General features: G+C 40.7%; 1 protein-coding gene across 3 annotated transcripts in view; it reads left to right on the forward strand.

The window, feature by feature from the left end:
- NUP93 (nucleoporin 93) overlaps positions 1-23,370 on the forward strand; it is a 68,971-nt gene that overhangs the window by 21,795 nt on the left and 23,806 nt on the right. For 2 of the 3 annotated variants that reach the window (XM_081203661.1, XM_081203662.1), the window contains exon 4: positions 19,107-19,169. In XM_081203661.1, the coding sequence (XP_081059787.1) occupies positions 19,107-19,169 (63 nt within the window). Of the gene's footprint in view, positions 1-8,131; positions 8,369-19,106; positions 19,170-23,370 lie in introns of those variants that run through there. The other variant, XM_081203663.1, reaches the window with a different exon arrangement.

Consider the following 23,370-nt stretch of genomic DNA (forward strand, 5'->3'; position numbering starts at 1 on the left):
CAGCGGAGGACTTCTCCGCTGTCCGGGCGATCTTAAAATGCTGGCGGGCGGAAGGATTACAATTACTGGTAGCTTGAAGCTTTATTTCCACTGAAGTGAATGCATTGTTGGACTGTACTGAAGAGATTTTTCTCAATCTCTAGTAGTGGATTAAGACCATTAATTACCAGGCTCTTGCTAAGAGTCAGTAAAATGGAAAGGTGGGTGCCTGTCCGTTTCGTGGGGGGGTGTACACACCCACCCACACCCATAATGACTCCTGCTGCTTTCTTGCTGGCTCTACCTGGGAAGTAATTTGTGGTCAGCACCAAGGCAGTTCTTTCTAACCCCATTTGTCAGGCTCTCCTCTCTGCTTCCCTTTGTTAATCAGGCTGCCAGTGAGATGCGCTTGCAGCTGCCTATAATTATTAGATTTGGTAAGCTGACTTTTAAAAGCAGAAGGGAGGCGGGGGAAGGATCTGAAAAACGGTTACAAACTTTAACCAGTCCTCTGAATGCAGCTGTTAAGATTTTGTTTTAAAGCCGACAAGATCAAATTAGCTGTCTAAAGGTCAGTGCAGTCATTTAAATTCATATTAAAGTCGAGTAATATTCATTTGTGCTGACTTGTCCTACAATTGGAGGGTGGTGGTATATCCGTTCTCTTTTTCTAGGAAGAGAACTCAAGAGACATTATTAAAGCAGACAGTGGGTGTACCTTTTAAGGGGCTTGGAACTAAGAACTGGGACCATGTGCAAGGCGCTTTGTTGCCTGTGTGAAAAGGATAGCATAGCTAAACATTGGAGGCATGGGGAGGTTAGGTTGGTTTGGGGTTTAGTATTTTCAACCCAATATATCTAAATGTTGGCTCAAAGCAGTGGTGGGGACCCTGTGGCTCTTTCAATATTGTTGGACTACAACTCCTATCAGCCTTAGCCAGGATGTCCAGTGGGCAGGGAAAAGGGGAGTTGTAATCTAAATATCTGGAGGGCCACAGATTTCCCACCTTAAGTGCAGGTGGTAAAAATGGGTTCTTTTTGACATTATTAAATACCCCAAGATTAGGCTAACAGAAGCAGTTGGTGCTGCTGCTTATATGCTTTGGTGATGGGCATCTTGGGAATTTCACATCTCTGGGGATTCTGTTCCTAGACAGGGTGTTGATAATAAAAATGCTGTTAACTCAAAAGTGGTATGTGTGTGTGAATGAGAGGGAGAGGGGAAGCTAAAAAAGCATTGGCTTACCATGGCAAAAGCCTTGTATTCTGTTTGAACAGTCTGACTGAGAGCCATTTTAATGTAGCTTTCGTTTGACTTCTACAGGGCAGTGCCTTGTAACATGAGGGATTTCAGTTTGGCTTGCCTCTGCTCTTGCAGTTGTTTGGTGGAAAGATGTTTGCCAGGTCAGGGTTCTGAATTAAAAACCCAGAGTTGTGTGTTTGTCTTTGTACATGATTTGCAGAAGGATTAATACGCAGTGCAAAACATAAGACTTGCTGCTTGATCGTACGCACTCCTGTAGTTGTTGCAACACAAGCAGAGACTTCTACTGCAGCATCCTGTGCAAGGAAAGCTGAGCAGACCAGCACTATCCTACCTTGCTTCCTTCTGGAATCAGACGAGCACCACTTTCCCTGTTTCACTTTTTGCAGGTGTTGGGAGCTCTGAGCCTCTGTGGCACAAGGAAATTTCCCCTCCCTCAAATAAAAGAAGCAGCAACTTCTTCAGCTGGGAAAGGGGTAGGGGTGGATCTGCCTGCTTGTTTGGTAGAAGGAGCCAGAGCCCTTGACCCTTCTGTGCCTCATGTGCAACAGAGCCTGGGATCAAGCCCTTAGTCCTCCTTGGCCCTTTCAAAGCCACCATAGTTGCACTTTGTCAAGCCAGCCACCTTAACATTGAGCTGATGTTTTTAAAATGATTCTTGTTTTTCTTTGTCTGTGCAGAGGCTGAAAAGGTTTTGAATATTCACCGCACTTCTTTATTTGGGAAGAAAACCCTTCCCCATACAAACAGGCCAACAAATTCCTCTTAGACCAAACCTTCAACAACGCAGTCCTTTGGATAATGGACACTTGTTACTCTTTGTTTGATTACATCTCAATTATCACTTGATGGCAAGAGCACAATTAATACCCTAGGTTGTTTGTTAAAAAACTCCTAATTAAAACCGATTCCTGCTTTTTCCTTGTGTGTGTATAAAAGCCAGCATTCTGTCAGGCTGCTGAATTGTGAGCGAGCTCTCCATTCAGCCAGGCAAAAGACACCATTAATTGGTGAGTGGGATTTCCATGGCAGAATCAGCACAGCCCGTCTGAGTGCCAATCTTTACTGCCACTTAAAGGAGGAAACTCCTCACCTTCCCTCCCAGACCGCTGCAGGAAGGGTATCACTCTCTGCTGTATAGGACATGTCTACACTGCAGTCCACTGCGCCACACGCTTGCAAGGCAGTGGTTTGCAGAACTGTCATCGCCTTTAGACCTGATCATTATCCCTTGTAACTTCTGCCAAATTCAAAGGGAAAATGCTCCATTCTGTTTATGCAGCAGTGGGCTAAGCTTTGCCAGGCATCAATGCTGGTGGCTGCTTGAGATTTTTTGGTTTGGTTTGGTTTGGTTTTTCTACTGCCTGCTAGATTAAGGATTGGGACAACCCTGCAAAACAAGTGCAAAGAAAATTCTCTCTCACAACATTATTTTTTATTTTTGTTTTAGTCCGCTTGACCATACATCATTCATTCATTCATTTAAATGTACCACTCTGATTGTATTTATAGTTGCTTGTTCTGAGATGTGTTGTGTTTTACAGTAGCCGTGTTTGTACATAATAATGCTAGAATATAAAGCAAGTTTTGTAAGCCATATTGTAAATATGTTGCAAGCTAGTGTTCATAGCTCAAAAATTTTCACTTGTGGCCCCACTTGCATAAGCAGGTAAAGAAGCATGATGTCTGAATCTAGGTTGGGACACCATAAGAAGTTCTTCATTTTATTATTTTTTATTATTCATTTCATTTCCCTACTACTTTATGGTGGAACGCTCTGTCTCATGAGACCAGGGCCCTGCAGGATCTGATCTCTTTCCGCAGGGCCTGTAAGACAGAGTTGTTCCGCCTGGCCTTTGGATTGGAGCCAATTTGATTCCCTCCGCCCCCTTTTTCTTTTTTCTTTTCCTTCTCCTGCAATGAGGCTCCATTTTAATATTTTAATGTTCCATTATTTTAATGTTGTATTTTATTTTTGTTTTTAAGTTGTAATCACTCATCTTGTTTTTATTATTGCTTGTAAGCCGCTCTGAGCCCGGCCTTGGCTGGGGAGGGCGGGGTATAAATAAAAAATTATTATTATTATTATTATTATTATTATATTTTTAACCTACCCTAAAACATCAAATAAAAACAATCCAAAATAAAACACTGCAGAAGAAAGTCAAATATAAAGTATACATTCAAATCAATATTATCTGAAAAATTTCAAAATACAGTGATACCTCGGGTTAAGTACTTAACTCGTTCCGGAGGTCCGTACTTAACCTGAAACTGTTCTAAACCTGAAGCACCACTTTAGCTAATGGGGCCTCCTGCTGCCGCCGCACCGCCGGAGCACAATTTCTGTTCTCATCCTGAAGCAAAGTTCTTAACCTGAAGCACTATTTCTGGGTTAGCGGAGTCTGTAGCCTGACGCGTATGTAACCCGAGGTACCACTGTAAAACATTGCAAAAGAAGTCAATTCCAGAATGCACATTTAACACAGCAAAGTTAACAAAAAAAATTTATTTCAAACGAAAACATTATTAAACAAAGTCAAATATAAAATGCACATTTAAAATATAATTAGCAAGAGAATAAAATATTAAGCATAGAACATACCTACTGTTGTTGCTGCCAGTGGTGATTCATGGCAGGTGGCAGCTGTGGAGGCTCAGTCACCTGAGTCTGCAAACATGGCCTTCGGCCCTTTTGTAGCTAGAGTCAGTCAGGGCCTCACCCAGGCTAGGACGGAAAAGGCCTGCAAGAAAGGGAGCAGGTCTTCCAGGACTCACAGCCAGGATATCATGGTTGGAATACCCACTTGTGGAGTGGGAATGTTTTCACAGCTTATTTTTACTGTTGTTAGCCGCTCTGAGCCTGGCTTTGTCTGGGGAGGGTGGGATATAAATAAATAAATAAATTTTTGTTGTTGTTGTTATGAAATCAAGCTCTATGCCTTCAGTTATGTATACGAAGTTGTATAATTGTTATCTCATAGATGGGAGGGCATTCCACAAGGTGGGCACCACTCCCAAGAAGGCGTTCTGCTTGGTTCCCCGTAACTTCTTCTCACACTCATAATGAGGGAACTGCCGGAAGGCCCTCAGAACTGAACCTTAGTGCCTGGGCTGAACAATGGGGGTGGAGATGCTCCTTCAGATATACAGGGCTGAAGCTGTTTGATGCTTTAAAGGTGAACACCAACACTTTGAATTGTACTCAGAAATGCACTGGGAACCAATGTAGATCTTTTAGGACTGGTGTTATATGGTCTCTGGTGGCTGCTCCCAGTCATCAGTCTGGTGGTCACATTCTGGGTTGATTGTGGTTTCTGAGTCACCTTCAAAGGTAACCCCATGTAGAGTGTATTGACCTGTACCACCATGGACAGCTGTTAAGAGTCCAGAAAGACCCCAAGAGTGTGCACTTGGTTCTTTAGGGGTACAGTTACCCCATTCAGGACCAGGAAGTCCCCCAGACCTGCCTGACCCCTGTCCCTCAGAAACAGTACTCCTATCTTGTTGAGATTCAACCTCGATCCAACCTCCAACCACATCCAGACCCTCACACAGGATGTTCACTGTCTTCACTAGTTGTGATTTAAATGAAAGGTAGAGCTGGGTATCATCTGCATACTGGTGAACACTCAGCCCTGTCTCCCTGTTGATCTCTCCCAGTGGTTTCATATAGAAATAACAGTTGGTCTGTCAAGAGGAAATTAGGAGGAAATTCCTGGCCCTGATATATGAAATCTTTTAACTGGATTGGCCAGGGTTTGAACTTGGGACCTTCTGCATTCAAATCATGTGCTCTGCCTCTAATAGGCAGTGCTCATCCCATGGAGTTCATTTAATTTTAGTCTATTTGCTTCTTCATAGGGGCCTCTTTTCCATCTCCACTTCCCATCTGCCCACAGTACCCTGTGACCTGACCTGTGAGCAACACTCATGGTCTCCTCTCCTTTTCTGTTCCTTGCCCCAGCAGTCTTGTGGGTGGCCTTGAGAAAAATCAGAATAAATTATGCAGAAAATACAGATTTGCTTTGTTTGCATAGTGGATTTGGTTACAGAATTTGGTGTTGTGCTTATTGCATATAGAAACTAGATCACCCCTCTTTTGTTCAGGATATCTGCAGTCCTGCATATGACTTGCAAAAACATTTGCCGCTGTAGGAGACTTGTGTGCTAACTGAACCCCTTAGAATAAAAAAGATAAACACTTGAATTAGATCTTTTTAAAGGAGATGGTCTTCTTCCTGTCTCTGTTTCACCTGAAACTAGACAGCTTTTCCTGAAATGGCATCTAGCTGGATTCCCCTTTTGAGAATCTCTGTGTAAGAGATACCCAACTCTCACCCCTGAGACTGCTGGTACAAGGTTCCAGCTTCTGAGTACAGCATCTGTTTGATCTGAAACAAGGAGGGTTTGGCTTCTTGCAGTGATAAAGGAACTGCTCCCCTAGGATTGTTCCTTGTCACAGCAAAGTGAGCCAGCACTCAGGTGTTGCTAATTTCAAAGGACAAAAGTGCAGCAATGAAGAGGCCACTTGGATGCTTGTGTAGCCTGAGAACCAGTCTCAGGCAGGCAGTCCCTACTTGGCCTTTGACATTGAAATGCCCAAATTACTAAGCACATATTGTAATGTTATGGCAACCAAGAAACATAACATTTATAATTCTGTATTTCACTTAGCTTCACAAGGCTTTTTCTGCTGTTTGCCATTCATGAAGCCTTGCCAGTTGTTGCAGCCCACCCCAATATCTCATAATTCAGTTCCAAAGTGGAAGCCAGACACTCAGTCTGAAAGTCAGATTTTAAATTGGTCTCTGGCTTGTGTGCTCTTCTCTCTCTCTCTCTCTCTCTCTCTCTCTCTCTCTCTCTCTCTCTCTTCGTGCGCTTAGGTGATAGCATGTTATTCTATTTCTCCCCCTTTCCTTCAAACGCACACTCACTTCTACAAAACTGAAACTGAGAGGGAATCGGTCACTCAAAACCACAAGCCTGCAACCTAGCTGGAATTTGCACTTGGTTATCCAAGTTTGCCATTCTTCCTGCTGAACTATACTATAATTTATTCTTTTCTTACAAAGTATGATTGTGGAAAAAGAACAAATCTTTAGGACTCTTAACACCTGCATTCCAATGGAGATTGTTCCCTAGTGGCTTATTTCTCCCATCCACACTAACTTCATTTCATTAATAGGGCACAATTTGAGATGCTAGCTTTGACCCACAAAATCCCAAAATGGTTTTGGACCCTTCAAGGAGTGGCTTCCTGCCTATCTCCAACTTTATTTTCTTCATCTGACAGAGCCCTCATTAAATATGCAATACAGTATGTTGGACAAATTCAAAACCACATAGAGATGTTTTCTGTGGGTGAACATATGTGAGAGCTACATTAGGAGTATATCTTTAAAATGTCTATGGTTTTGGGTATTGTTTTGTGATTTTTTATGGTTTACTGTTGTATTTTATAAAGTACGTTCACTAAACCCATGTGGATGGGGCAGATTTTAAATCCAGTAAACAAAGAAAATGTTTTATCAGGTATTGCCAGTTTGTAGTGGTTTGGCACAATTGATACACCATTGAATGCAATTTTAATGTACAGCTGTATTTTTTTATTTTTAAAAAACCCTTTAGCTCAGCTCATGAAGTTCACTAGCTGCATTGATAAAGAATATCATGTGCATTAATGGAGGGCTCTGGGCCATTAGCTGTGCTTTGTAAAATGCTTTATCGTGGCCTTGTACCCTGCGCATTTGCAATTGCGTCTGTTAATGCTCCTTATTTTTCTTTATGATGAGGGTTGGGTGAGGCAAGATGGAGAGGAGGAGGAAACACCCACTTCTCGATTCTTCTCTGGATTTCTGCACTGTAATGATGGCACCATCACCTGACTCTCAGGAAAGGCTGGCCTGCCTTGAATTGTGGGGTGACTGGCTCTTTCAGCATGCTTTAATCTTGGTTCTGTTGCATCCCCCACGTTCCTGATTTTAATTGTGTAGCTGCTGCCGTATAGCATTTCCTATGCCGACGATGACCGACATATGTTAAACATACCACGCCCAGCCTTATCACTTGCTGAAACATTTGTTTGGCTTTTGAAACCTTTTTCTGCATGGAATATTTCCTCCCTTTTGTAGCCAGCCACAATCACTAGTTTGAGGTTAAATACACGCTGCAGAATAATAATGTTATTATATCGCGTATGGTTTTGTGCGTTACGTGTGACTGCAATGCATGTGAGTGTGTGAATTAGAAAATACATGCATAGGTACATCTCGGACAGTGTATTTTATTTGGCTTCTTAGTGAACCCCAGCAGCACCCAGATCTAACCTCGTCAAGAATGCAAGCAACATATTTTAGTGAACAAAGGTGCCAATCAGTCCGCCAGCCATCAGTGTGTAAATAAGAATGCAGACATTGTTCCAGAGTCTTCTGTGAGTCTTAAGATGGCAGAATCACATTTCTATATAATAATGATGATCTGGCTGTCCCTTATTGCAGCCTCGTGTTTTGTGCAAATTCATGGCGGCTTGTGAAGAGAATAGCTTTACAAGCTGGTGTTGCAATGTGTAGCCACAGCCCTGCACCTCCAGTGCAGGAAATGCATTTTCCACATTAACCAAACATGACAGCTGAAACGGTTATTAACCATGCAAGATGTCGGAAGTCATCAAAAATTCACATTGGTGTAATTGCAGTGGCTTGGGGGTGGGGGTGGGAAAAATAAACCCTTGTTAAATCTTTCTCTGCTTGCATCTCATCTTTTCCTTCCCTTCTCTCCTCCCCGCTCTTAAATCTTACATGGTACATTCCATTAACAATAAAGTATCCTTCTGTAACCTATAAACGCTCCCTTCAGTAACTGGTTTCACACCAGTGCTGCCTATCCTTGGTGAAGGACAGCCCTGAGCAAATGCCACCGCTGCTTTGCTGGCAGTGGTGTTCCACTGTGGGAACAGCTGTTTTCTCATTGTCTTGCTGGACTCTTCACTGTCTCAGCCATAGCAGAGCTTGCAGGGGGTTTCCCACCCTTGAGAAGAAAAACTGTGAGCTCTGATACAGGAAGATTTGAGGTGCCTGGAACCAAATGCCAGGCATTTAAAGTATTGCAACTCACCCCGACAAGGTTTGTAACTTCTCAGTTCTGTAGCCCACAAGATAGGAATGCATTTTACACGTTGTTTGTTTGTTTAAATGCATGTATATTTAAAACACAAAGAACTCAATCATGAACAGTTTAGCTCTTTCTTTTCTGTAGTAATGAAAGATACAAATGTGGATTGTTTCTAAATATGTAGAAATTGGGAGTTAATTTAGAAAAATAGCTGTGATAATTTAAAAATAAAATATTAGATTTTTGCATCTGCTAATTCCCCTTCTCCCTTTGAAACAGTTGTAAGGGAGGGGCGTCTGTTGTCTGCTTTTAAAATATATCCATTTATTCACCTCCTTAGAATCCTTTGCTGCTTATTTTCTTAAAATGTAGGCAAAAGTCAGGAGTGCTACATTTTTAAGGTGTAGCCTGCTGATTTCATTGAAGATATTACCATCCTTGGGTGGTAGATTTTTCAAAGAGAAATATCTGTAAATTGGATTTGTGATATAACTGTGGTGGAAATCTGTATATGTTCCAGTTTGTATAGACACTTGCTTTATATTCTTAGAAATTCAATTGTGAAATATATAGATGAAGCCCTAATTTTAAGGGAGGGTGTCAATAAATAAAGAGTTATTATTTATTTCCTGGTTTTGAAGTATATTCTCTCCCCCACTGAAAGTGGTTTGAATTAAGTATAATTGATAGTCAGTCACTTTTTACCTTGTTAGGTTTTGGGCATGAGTCAGTACTCTGAACTTAGAATTTCTTAGCCATGTAAAACAACGAAGGGGGGAGAGAGCGAGAGAGAGAGAGCGAGAGCGCATATATTTCTGTGGAGTGGCTGATTTGGTTTTGTCTGTAACATAGTATTCTTCCTTCATTGGGAAAGCTAAGGTAAAGAAAGGTTTCTGTTTTATACATCTCTTGATGTGGTACAGGCAGTTAAGGATTCATCCAACCAGTTTAGAGGTTGTACTTTAAAATCATTAAGGTGTAGACTAGACGGTTGCCTGGTCCCTTTTCCTTGTTCCATGAGAAATGCGACAACTAGCTTGGCACACAGATGTTGCTGTGTGGCAACATTCTTTGACCAAACAGTTGTGTGTTAAGCCTGGTTTAAAAGGGAGCATTGCTACAGAGACAGCCTGGCAATCCCATATATATATATATATATATATATATATATATATATATATATATGAGAGAATGAGAGAGAGGAGAGACAATGAGATGTTCATGCAAAGATGGAGCTTGCCACTGTCCCTAAGTGGGAGATGCCTCAGTTATTCTTGCAGTTTTGCACTGTCTTATAGCAAATTATTTTCCTTTGTCTGAAGAGGGTGGGAACCAGAGTTCAAATATGAGCTCTGTAAATCAACGTATGGGGAGGTGGGAGGGGGAGACACCTAAATCCCCATCTAGAATCCCTAGGTCCAGCTTGCTTCTTTTAAAACCATGCTCTGGGTGTTTTTGGGTTGCAGTTGTCTTGTGTGTTTGTGATTAAAATGTTTAGCTTTCATGTCTTTTTAACATATCACCTACATTCTATAGAAGAGAGTATGCATTTTATTTTTTATTTTAAAAAATGAGGGTGTGGATATGCATACTGTTGAATGAGGGAAAATGGAAACCTTTTGTCTTCTGTGTGTCTTTACCACATTGGTCTCATGGTCATAAGTGTGAAAAAGTTTAAAATGGGGAATTTATTGCAGAAGCAGTGTTTCTTCATCAATCCTACAATAATTAATGGACATAAATCACTTATTATAGCAGGAATTGATAAAATACATGGTTATTATTAAATAAGTTTTGTAGATTGTGTTAAATAATGTTTCAAACATCAAATTTCTATACACATTTAATTTGTATAATGTGTTTAGGAACTATATCCATTTTTAATTATGTACCATTTTTATAAGGCCAAATGTTTTAACAGAAATGAACAAATTAATTCCAGCCATATCACCACCTATTTAAAACTTTTTTTTGCTCAAGAGTAATTCCTTCTCCCCCCCCCCTGCTGTCAGAGGAGGAATAGTATTTGTTTCTCAGTCTAATCATCTATTTAACAAATGATTCATTAATTTCCAATGGTATTGTTGCAATTAGTCTTATTTGAATTTAAGATTCATAGGTGACTGTCTTGGTGCAATGTATGAGATAACTATTTAAAGTAGACGCCTTAAGTCTCAGATCTGTTGATTCTTCCAAATTGCCTCGCCCCACCCCACCCTAATGTATTAATATCAAGTATGGTATTTTCATGCTTGCTGCCCCTTTGTTGTAATCTTATGCGCATTGATCATACCAGTCTGGGAAAAATAGGTTGTAGCTTTGAAAGTTTGATTGTGACAAAGTTCTTCCAACCCTTCAAATGCTCAGAAAGAAAATTATTAAATGACATTTTCAAAAGTGTCGCAGTGAGTGAGCGTGTCCATCTCCTGGTTCTGCATTTTGCATCTCCATTTAACTTGGTTATCATATTTCAGTGCTTGCAATATACCGAGAAGGCTTTTTCGAAGCAGGCGTTGCCCAGCAAGTGGGCGTTGGTGTGTGCAGATGCTGAACACTTGGTAGATGGAAGGTGGGGTAGTGGGGAAGCTTATAACTCTTGGCTTTTTTACAGAAACTGCAAGATCTTTAGTGTTTCCAGGGAAAAGAATCATAAGCAGGTACATGGGATTGTCTCAGGGCAAGAAAAATGAAGTGGTTAAAATCAGTTGTATTTTAGGTCTGGGGAAGCTTTCAAGCTTAAAGAAACAAAGCTAAAATGAACCAAAGAGTGTGAAATGTGGGCAGCAAAGAAGCTTTAAAAAAATGTGTTTGAGCACATACACTACATTTTAATGTAGTTGCTATGAAGCGTATAGCTCCATTTGCAATAGTACAAGAATATATGTGTCGGTAAAAATCCAGCTATGAAAATGCTTCTGAAAAGCTGCAGATGAAGCATTTCTGACAGGGAGCCAGAGGGCTGACTGTTGAAAAAAAGGAGAGATATCATGTGAACAGGAGTAACATGGTGAAGACAGAGGAGTTGCCTTTTCAGCCTAAGAAACTCAGTAGGACAGAGGATCAGTGACAGTGTTAATTGCTGGGTGGTTTTCTTATATATTTTAGAGGGGCTATTGGTTTTGGTTTTGATTTTTGGATGGCATTCCAGGGAAGCTGTTCATTGATATAACTCATTTGAAGCCAATGATTCTACACCAATGGTGGGGTTTTTATCAGCTAATTTATGATGGCTTTTAAAGTGTTTCTAATATGATGAATGTTAAAATCAGACTTCTTTGCAATGGCAAAGGCGCAGTGTTGTGTCCAGGTAGACACTGGAGATAGATGGGGTATGTGTGTGTTACTTTTTCTTTTTTTCAAAAAATAAACTTCTCCTTGGGTAACAAGTTTATGCATGGCTACTCAGAAGTAAGCCCTGTTGAGTACAGTTGGGGTTTACTCCCAGGTAAGCGAGTATAGGATTGTAGCCCAAGTCCCTATGGCTCATGGAGCTTCTCTTTGTCTTTATATTGGGAAACAGACTCCCCTACCTCTTGTATTCCCAAAGAAAGCCTCTTTCCATTGATTTTTCATAATTTCCTAACCCTGCTTGAATGCTAAGAGCTAAGGCGGGGTCCTGGAGTAGCAGAATTGTGCTTTTCTGCCCCTTATACCTGAGGACAGTGCAATAGCAGAAACCACAGCTACATAAAAGAAGGAAGGGTAAAAAGACACATCTAGATTATTTTGAGGTTGTTTGAGAAAGAAAGCATTAATGTTGCTTCCTTGAAAAATAAAAGGCATACGTGTAACTTCAGTACTAAAATGGCAGCAAAAAGCAATAAAATGGCGTCACGAGGAAAAATTAGTTAACTAGCCTGATTTCAGGGCGTTCCCCTTGCTCATTCTGAGGAAGATGATTCTTTTCAGTTCTGGTTGCTGCCAGTTATGACCATCATTTTTCAGTTTCCATTCTAGAGCCAGAAATAGCTCCTTTTTCCTTTTCTATACCTTTGCATCCAGTTTTGAGCAAGTGTATATGGGAGCCTCCTTAATGGAAAACTATATTTGAAATTATCTTTTTCTTATTACGGCATTTCTCTATTCTAAGAATAAACTATCATTTAAAAGGTCTCTCTCTGTGTGCCTCAGAAGATTAACCTTTCTTTCAAATAACCATGCTTGGCTCCTTAGAAGCATCATATGAGTTCCTGCAACTTAATGCGAGGGGACAGGACATCGGTGGAAATGGTCAATTTGTGGTTTAGAACAGGTGTTCTATCGGGGTGCCATACACAGTAGCATATATCCAGCTATAAGTATAATGGCGTGCCAATGCTCAAGATGGCTTGCCATAGCATTTGAAGCACTGGTCCCAGCATTTCACTAGGTATAGTTCAGCCAGCACATAGAATGTGGAGTTACAAGAGCTTGCAGAACTACTTACAGAACTGACTTTGTGAAGCCTGTATATTGCTGAGCCCAGAGGAAGACTGAAAGCAGAATGTATGCTTTTAATGTTAAAATTAGTTTAATTTTTCTGTCATCACCATTATTGGTTATAATAATCTCTGGTCCAAAAAACACAACAACTGTGACAGAATTACTGTCCGGAAATCTGTGACATAGCTTGGTAGTAATGAAACCAAATAAGACAGGGTTTAATTTCTTTGTTTGATAGTAAACAAATATTCATTGACCCCAAATTTAGGTCCAGGCTATCAACTGGGACACAGACCTTCAAATGATGATAAGCTTCCGATATGTAGTAAGAGAGGTCTTTTCCTGTCCCTTCTGCAAATTCTCAGCTATGAACTAAATTATTTTGTCAAAAATAATGGTCATCAAGAACTGAGAAGAATATTGTTGGAACCTTGGAGCAGTATGGACCCTCTGCTGATAGTGAAATATTAGGTGAAAGAAAAAATAAATGCACTAATTTTATTTTTATTTTTTTCTACATATTTATGCAGCTCAAATTTTGAAGTAGTATTACATGGATTTATAATTACTCTCTTTAACAGATTATTAACTCAAAGTAGATTTACTGCCTGGTGGAGGTGGAATTGACTCCTAGAGACAGCTCAGAACTGAACCTTGCCATGCACTCATATGCCCCATTCACATTGCATGCATTTTTAAAGCTTAACAAGTGTCTGGTGCCAAGTATGAAATGTCAGCGTTAATATACATTTCAACATAAATAAATTACAAGCAGAATTAGATTAAATCATGATCGACTAATGGTACCCGTCCCAATGCTTTGAGTTAGAAATTTCAATTTAAAAAACAAACAAACTGATGAAGTTATTTCAGAATTTGAAGGTTAAAATGGCTGCCGGCACCATTGCTGCTGCTGTTGTCTGAAGCACCCTCATAATAATGGGGGTCAATGACAGTAAGATTAGTCCCACCTCCCTTTTCTTCTTCTTCTTCTTCTTCTTCTTCTTCTTCTTCTTCTTCTTCTTCTTCTTCTTCATGTTTGCATGCTTTCTGCATACTTACTGGCGAAATTGCCATTCCAAATGGCATTGTCTCATATACCAAACTTATTCAGGGTGGTTAGCTCAGTTTGCTTTGGATATCCAAACCCTTCAGCTGGCACCCAAATATTAAATGCGGAGCCCTTGTCAGATTTCCAGTTGTAATTGAACTTCTCTTTTAAACATCCCCGTGTTGGGTCTGATCCATCCTTCATGGCCGCAGCTTTAATTTCATTGTGGGCTGTATGTATCTCAGTCTGAGCTTTCCTGAAATGAATGGAGATGACCCAGCAGTCCTGTTTGATGGGTTGCGTCCATTGTCTGCAGCAATGCAGCTATTTGAAGCCTTGTGTGAGGACTGTGATTCCTTCTCTATGCACATGTTGGAGTTTTACTGGGGTGTACAAAATTCCAAGACCTCCTCACCTGTCAGCCTTGTTCTAAACTTGGTTTAAAATCCCCTTTCTAATTTGCACATCATTTAGTTTCAAACAAAAGAAACGATCACACTTTTATATATAGTTGCTAAAACACATTTACGAAGCTTGATACCACATGTGGTGTATCATTTTGTTGTCAAGTTAGAGAGAGCTGCTGCATTTGCTTTTTTATTTAAGGGTATTCTAGATGCTCACCAGTCTGCAGTGCAGTTCAGTGCAATAAGTCATAGTGAGCTGGTTCAGGTGTAATGCCAAACCATGGTTTGGTGTGATAAGAGCAAGCCTCCAGGGAAGTTGAGGCCATGCTCCCTGCCTTTTCCTCCCACCCTCTATGCTGTAGTTCCTTCTCTACTTCACTAAGCCTTTATTTGGCACTGCAAATACAGGCCATCATAAAACATCCATATATAAAATGTTAAAATATATACAAAAACAGTCATGTAAAATATGTAATAACGAGGGTTTTCGTTGGAGTTTCTTCCCGCTAAATAGTACCATTCACTACTCTTAAGAGATACTATTGACAAAAACTCAGCTACGCTTGCAGTTACTTCTGAGTCAGACAGATAGAATCTGATATTTTCATTGTGCAGTGATGTTAGACTACCCAAAAACGGGGATAGCACACATTTGTGTAACTGGTTGTAGAATGGACAGTATTAAATAATATGTTCTACAGTGTCTGGTACATTCAATGTCTGTTTTTTATGGGGATGTTTAAATATCTGTCCTTGACAAAAGCTGAGGGGAAAACGTTCAGTCGGGCTAACATGAAGGCCCTGTGTTGGAATAGAATTATTAATTTTGAAATATAAGTGCCCCTGTTATCTGTTGTATTTAAACCATAGAACTTGGGCGAGCAATATTTTTTTTACAGCTGACTCAATGTTTTGTTTTTCAATGTCCCTTAATCTGGTTTGAATATTGTGATAAATATATTGCTCATAGTTCCCTCTCTCTCTACTCCTAGTTTGTGGCAAACAATAGTCACCCTAACCCAACAAACCTAATATTTACATTTGCCCTGCAAACCAGGGTTGCAATCCATAACCAAATCACAATTTGCTAGTTTAGACCAAACAGCAAGTGGGTTCCCTCAAACTAGGAGATGGATTACTACATTGGGGTCGTGTTTCAGAAACCCAAGACTCCTTCACAGTTTATTGTAGTCTCAAATCATAATTTGGTGTTATATCTGAACAAGCTCAACATCTAACCCTTCACAGTTTTGTTACCTTAAGAAAATTCTGGAAGAAGGTCTTCGGTGATATGTACTTGGTAGGGCTGGTCCTAGTCGTTTTGCCCTGCATGCTTCACAAATTGCAGCCTAGGATCCCTTGCAATGCTGCAAACAATCTTGGGCCTGCCTCTGAGTTGTCTTCTACTTTTTTTAGTGGCCCTGAAAATAATGCCATACCAAACAACTGTGTTGTTAGTGCAGATGGGCTGTCTCTTGGTTTTTTGCTTGGTTTAACACCCTGTCCACCACTTCCTGCTCACCATCTTTTCTGCTCTATGATCAGCATGTTCTACTTTCCTTGTAAAGAATCCTCATACAGAATTGTCTCTTCCCACCATTGCCAAATTAACCTGAATGCTTTAAGAACCAGAATGATGTCAGAGTTTGTAATCCAATTATGATTTTGCATATGTAACGAGAACAGCCCTGAAGCTAAGTTGGCATACCCTGCAGGTGCCTTCTCTTCAATGTAAGTGTCTTGATTATTGATTCCAATTTTTTATTTGGAATATGGTTGCCTATCATATTGTATTGTTTACATTTCAAATGCTACAGCTCTGATACTAAATATTCCCCAGAAAGACATATTTCCCCCAATTTCTCTGTGGCATAGAAGAGACATCAATTTATCTACATTTTCAGTAATGTTCCATGAAGTTCTGATGGAGCCAAAAAAAGGAGAACAAAATTGGAGCTAAACAAAATTGGAGCTGTTTGTGCTCTGGCTCCTTGACCTTCACTAACAAGGACTGTCCCTGTTCATCATCTGCTGGCAGGAACTGTGCCGTCTAGCAGTAGCATCCTTATTTTGCAAGCATCGCCTAAGTGACTGGCATGGCCTGTTTGCAGGTAGTATATGTTAGATGGGCTCCTAAAGCATTTCCGATGGAAAAAACCAATCTTCCCTGCCTCTCACTCCTATGGTGGTACCCTGTCTTTATGTGTGCTCTTTTTAAAAGCAGCTTTTCAAGCTACGTTTGTTCTTGTTCAAACACATGCATCTAAGTGTGCAAAAGTGACGTCAGAAGGAGTGAAAACCATAGTTTCATTAAAGGATCTCTCCTAGTCATTCCTGAAGATGACTAGGATTGAACCTGGGACCTTTTGTATGCAAAGCATGTGTTCTGCCCATGCATTCTGCCCCTTTCTCCTAATCTTAGCCACTGGAAGGAACCAGAAAGTGATAAACTGGGCATAATTAAAAACTGCAGCCAAGTAGTCACAAACTGTTTATGCCACAGCCAAGTGATCTATAATTGTCACCTTGGCTTTTCAGTAGTCCTGCTTGTTTACTTTGTATCAAAGTTGTATAAAGTATCTAACTACCTTTGTTTTAATTTATTAAATAGGAAGGACTGAACTCTGCCTGTTTCTTAACTGGTCTTGACCATTCTGATTTTGTTTTTAATCTTCTCTCTTGCATATTCCATGTAATAGTCTTTATTAATCAAACACACATTCTGTGTGACGTGCCAATTTCTTCCCGCTCCCACTTTAATACTTTATTTCAGGATCACTTCACGCAAATCATTTTCAGTTGGAATGTGACACCAGTCAGATGTGAAGTGTTCATGCATGCACTTTTTGCAGCTTCTCTTTTTCAAAATCCAAGCAAATTGGAGCCTAATCTTTTTCCCAATTGTTATTTGCACCTAAATTGTGAGAATAACATGAAAAGGAGAAAATGGCCAAAGCTGATGTGGGATGTACTTGTGCAAGGAAGAGAGCATTTGCCCTTTAGCATGAGAGCTGCTGTAGGCATTCCTTGGGTCTTTTCTAGAATACATGAGCAACTGTGCAGGCTAGAAATTGGCTTTTGAAAATGCTGATCTACTTGGAAGTCTGTAATAGGTGTCAAATCAAAGACTACATTCGGTGCCACAGTCTACATGTGTGGAGTTAGAGAATACAAAAGGCTTTGAATTTAAGCAGTTGGAAATTCATGAAGCCGGTTGCTAAATGGTAGGGACAGTCATTTAAAACAGCAAGCTGTATAATGAATATTGGAGAGATTTAAAGGGGGGAGGTTGCATGTCTGAATGCTTTGCACTTGTTGGACTTTAGGGTGTGATCCTAGTTGGTGAGGGCCAGTGTCAAGGGTGGAAGATAGCTTTTAACCTAACTGCAGGTATCCCTAGGACAAATGCATCCTGGTTCACTCATAGAAACTGAATTACAACCCGACGCTTTCCAGAAGCTTCACATTCCTGGGGAAGATCAGTTGCAATGGGCAAGCTGTCTTTCAGGAGCACTCTGCCATTACTGTGCTGCTGATTTTTCTAATTGAGGAATCTCCAGGAAGCTGGAATTCTCTGGACAGAGGTTGAAACCCACTATGTTAATTTATGGGAGCATGGGGAATCTTTGGCCTTCCAAATGCTGTTGGACTCTTAACTCCCATAATCCCTAACTAACCATTGGCCCTGCTGGAAGTTCGATCCCAGTGTCTTCCTGAGAGCCACAGACCTGATGTATAAGCTACTTATTGAACTTCGTTAAGCTTGTTGGTAAATGTTTTAAAAAGCAAATTACATAAATCCAAATTTGAGGCTCCATTTAAATCTTCGTCATTTTTCCTATTGCAGTTTCTGTTATTCGGAATTGCTGTTTGCTTCCTTGACCCCCTCTTGTTCTGCCTTTTACCTATTCCTATGATGGTGCCTCATTTCCCCAAGTTGTCTGTTCATGTTTGATGGGAATGTGACTGGGTATAAAGCCAGGGTTTAAAAAGCAAAATAGATGGACACAGCAAATAAAAGAGTAGCTGTTTTTGCTGTTCTGGATTGATGGTTGGTCTGGCTGGCTGGCTGCCTGCTTGGGTATGTTCCCCTGTGAATAAATAAAGTGGAAAGCAGAGTGTGTTAAATCAATGACAGGTTGTTAAGCCTTGTCCAGAGAATTGGCTGAGGGCTTGGGCTGCGCTAAACTCTTCCCAAATAATGTGATAGATAAATAATACAAACAAAAATAGAATAGCTTTGGAGTTCAGCTATTCTCATGCTTTAGCTGGATAAGTGAAAGGATAAGCAATTATTTCTGGCTTCTGCCGTTCAGTCAACTTGCCCTTTTTGGAGTTATTTGTATGTTTTCAGGGACTGGCCTGCAGCTTGTGGAACCAGACCATCACTTTTTAACTCTTCCTTGTGATCAGGCAAGCTTAATGTATCTTCACTGGCATCCAGAGCTTTCATTCTGGTTCTCACAAACCGGAAGAGAGGCAGCAGGTGCTGCAGTGCGGAGCCGAGAGAGAACAGAAGCAGGGCACTTTGTAAAGAGTTAATGCAGATATATATTGAAAGGGAAGTCTTCAACCTCTTTCATTTTAACATGGAGCTTCATGAACATCTTCCTCTTTCCCCTCTCAAGTTGAATAATCTTGCTGTTGTAGCAATTTGCAGAGAATGTTGACCTATGCTTAAAACAAAACTTAAGCCAGCTGTGTATGTAAGGCAGCCTTCCATCACTCCTGGAGTGCATGCTGGCTGGGGCTGGTGGGAATTATAGACCAAAACCTCTGGAGGGCACCAGGTAAAGGTTGGTGTAGTACCAAATGTGTCTGAATTTAAATGTCAAGCCAATTTCTGAATCTGCACTTTTTCTTTCAACAGGGATTCCTAAAAAATGAAAAAGATAATGCTTTGCTGTCTGCCATTGAAGAGTCCAGGAAACGGGTAAGTTGGAGAAGGGCATATGAAAAAGTCCTAAAATTGAAACACCTCTTCAGTAGAGAGGCTGAATCTCGGAGAATTCTGCATTCTAATTGGCATTGCAACATGACAGATTTGTGGTTATACTCTTCTTCATAGCATGAGTAGCTAGTGTGGTTCCTCCTGAGGTTGTTGGACTCCAAATCCCATCAGCACAATAGAGCAGTGTTTCCCAACCACTGTTCCGTGGCACACTAGTGTGCCGCGAGATGTTGCCTGGTGTGCCGCGAGATGTTGCCTGGAGGGAGGCGGGCGAGTCGGGCGGCGAGAGGCGGGGCGGCGAGGAGAGGCCGCCCAGCGCGGGGCTCTCGCCGTCTGCCTGCCTGGCTGCCTGCGAGCTCGGCGGGCAGCGCCTCCGTCCGCAGCGCCCGCCTCGCGGCTCTCATTCCCTGCCCCTGCCAAAGCTCACCCAGCCAAGCCGCGCTCTCCTTCCTGCCTCGCTTTGCTGCCTCCTCCCCCCTCCCACCCCCAAAGCTTGGAGGTTCCCCGGCAAGGGGGAGGGAAAAAAATTGAAACTTACACTTTCGTGCGTCCCTCCCGGCGTGACGCTGCGCGCTGACGTCACGGGGCTGTAATGGTGGTGTGCCTCGAGATTTTTTTCATCAAACAAGTGTGCCTTTGCCCAAAAAAGGTTGGGAAACACTGCAATAGAGCATGACATTGTTGCCTGCTTTTGCTCTACAAGTGCAAGAGCTCTCTCCCATGCCTAGTTTTAAAACCCTTTCAGAGTAATGACTTCACACCTTGGAATTGAATAAACTGTATAGACAAATACTTTTCTGTAATAAACCCAAAGTGAGTGGAGGAGTGGGATTGCTGCTCCTGAGTTGATTGGCTCTTGTGCCATATGGATGGGCTCTGTACAGAAGAGTCAGTGGAAGTTTGTGTCTGGCCCTAATGCCACAGTCTCCCAATCTCATCCATGGTATACAGTATTCCTTATTTGGCTACATGAGTAGGGCTAAGATTACATGCATTCAGCTGAGAGTTATACATTAGTACTCTGTGAATATGAGTTAGGCGCTTGCTTATTTTACTGGTTTGCCTCTGAAATCCCCTGTAATAATAATACTGAGAAACCACAAAATGAAGATTTGAAATCACTGTGATTAAGTTCAAGTTTATGTGTAATGGCCTCTGATTATTATTTTTAATGCTATGTTTTTCTTGAAGATGTGAAAGCATTGGTTTTTCTCAATTTATTTCTGGGACTGGCCAACTGCATGCTTTTGTAATGTACAATATCCACCCTACCCTAAGTCTGGTGCCATTGGCATCAATTTGGCACATAGGCAAACCAAAGCCTATATTAAGAAAACTTTGACCGGTACTAATACTAATCAAGCGTATTTGTCTAACTTCTCTCATTTGTGTGTAATTATTGCATGTGTCTACTTTAATACATTTCCCTACTGCTCTACATATTTTTTTGGTTTTTGTTATTTAATTCATTTGTTGACTACCTTCATCCATTTAGTATCACAGGACAGTTCATAATGCAATAATAAAACAATAAAAATGTTTTACATAAAAATGGTAACTACTAAGCTAATGTTAACAACTCCCATATCAGTACAGTATGAGAAAAACAGTAACGATGGTTCAACCAAAACATCAGTATTACTGAAACATCTGGGTGGTTAGGTGAGACTGATTGATTCTTCTCCAAATTGGAGGAGGGAGCTGTTTCTGTAAATGGGGTGACACCACAGAAAAGTCCCTGTTTTGAATCACCTCATGATGGGTAAGACCACAAGAGCCTCCCCTCCTGTTTGTAAGGCCCAAACTGGCACATATAGAAAGAGGTGCTCTTTTTTCAAGTATGTGGGCACCAGTTTATACAGGGCTTTAGAAATGAGCATCAGGATCTTGAATTGTGCCTGAAGAAGTGAGAAAATAGTGAGGATTGTAGAGCCCCACAAACTTCAGACATTTCAGCCAGCATTGTGTGCACACTCCCAAGCATAACTTTTCAGTCCCAAGAACTGGAAGCTTGAAATAAAAAGAAAGCTGAGAATTCTCAGCTGCATTTTGCCTCCAATACCACACTCTGAACTTTATCTACAAAATGTTGGCCGACATCCAGCACTGAGCATCATCTACTGAAAGGCCAGGGTGCAGGTGAAAGGAAAAGCTGTATGTTTCTGTTGTCGAAAAATGAAATGAAATCAGTTGCATAACTGACTTTGCCAGCATTAGTAGTAATTAGCCAAAATAGATCAGGCCCCAGCTAATGCTGGCATTTGGTCTTCTACCTGCTCAGCATGCTAAGCAGATCACAGTGCCAGGAATTTAGCAAGGCTCTCTTGGCCAACTGGGGGCTCCTGTTCTACCACTTGGAAATTGTAGCTTTCCTTGTAATTGTTTGTAACCATGAATAAATGATAAAGTATCGTCAGACCATAAGAGATTTATTAATCTATTTATTCCATTTATAACTCGCCCTTCAATCTGAAGGTTCCAAGGGAAGTATACAGCCAAAGTCAGTATGAATTAAAAAACAAATAAAATATGGCATTACATAAAACCAATAAACATCATAAAACAGCCACAGAACAGCAGAACAAAACCACTTGAAGAAGTGGTTTTCAAATCTTCCCCAGATGCCTGTAGGAAAAGATGTGTCTTAAATATTAGTTGAGGTGGTGTCTTAAAATATTACTGGCTCCACTCTTATAGTTGAGCGCTATATTCAGGGCATTAATTTGACAGCAAAATAAACCCCTGTGTTGTCTTCCTGTAATTTCTTTTTTAAGACAAATCAGAAGTCAGCTGAACAGCAAAAAATGTTTGTATGGGAGTAAAACACATTTGTATGGGAGTAAAACACATATCAAAACCCATTCTGCATTTTAATCTTTTAAGCAAAGCCTGATTCTCCATAGCTATCACCACCACTACAGATATGCAGTGCTCCAAGCACCCCAAAACAAACCCAAACCATGGGGACAAGCTGACTTTTGTACTGGGATACGGACGCACACACATACACCTGTTTGTCCCAGCCAAGGTAGCTCATCTATCTTGCTCATCTTGGTGTAATGTCCCATTCTAGAGAGAATGTAAACCAATTAGTCTCCGGAGTAACAGGTGAATGGAAATATTATGTGTTTTTGAGAACACTCTTAGAGAAGAAGAACCAGGTAACCACACTTCTGCTGGGAAGCAAACTTCTTATCACTTAAGAAGAGTGATAACACTAGAGAGCCCATATGGCATAAGGTCAGGTTGATATGCAACCCCCACACATAGACACACTCCTGGTGAGTGAGGCAAAATTAAACAAAGGCAATGCCACATAAATGCAGGTCTGACTGCCTTAGAATGGAGTTTTGCTCTTTTAAAATGGAGGGACAGTAATGTCCAGCTGACCAGCCCTTATAAATTTGTGGCCAGTATGAATCAGCCTTTTTACAAGCTACTATCCTATTATAGACATAAAGAATGCCCAACTTGGTTCCTGGGAAAACAGCTGCAGCCTGCAGTGAAAGTGTAGCAATAATAAAATAGAGAGGAGGACATGGTGCTTCAGTTATATATGGGCATACAGACAAAACGTATTTGTCAAACATGGCTGCCTGTTTAGAAAGACATATTTAATGTTGTATTGCAGTTGACAGTGTCATAGTTTACTGTAACACAATGAACAAAAGCAATGCAAGCAATCAAAATATTTAGTTTCAAGACATCTGGTAAATCACTAACCGTTTGGAGCCTGCAAATAATTCAACGTGAACTGGTGTATGTGGTATATGTGGACACTGATTCACAACTAAAACTTCAAGTCATCAAGAATGTAGTTCTTAACAAGATGGTCAGGACACAGACGTGGCTTAGATTATAACAAATAATTTTAATAAATCTATGGTAACTATTTTGAGAGTGCAAGACGATGACACAAAGTGATTCTGTAGCTTGTAGTGTCTGCAAGTCTTTGTTTCTGATTAAATTTGGATTCACTCGGAACGATCAAATATTCTTCACTTAAACCAAGAGTAGCCATATTGTTTTGCATTTGATTTATCCCAAAATGAAATATATTTAGAAACAACTTCATTTTTTGATAGTACCAGAATGGAGAGAATGACAGAGTGATAGAATTTAATCTGGTTCTTCAAAACTTTGTTCTGATTCAGTGCATAGCTTTAGAAAGAGTCTTCTTTCT

The sequence above is a fragment of the Podarcis bocagei genome (genome assembly GCF_964188305.1).
Source record: "Podarcis bocagei genome assembly, chromosome: 7".
Classification (NCBI taxonomy): domain Eukaryota; kingdom Metazoa; phylum Chordata; class Lepidosauria; order Squamata; family Lacertidae; genus Podarcis; species Podarcis bocagei.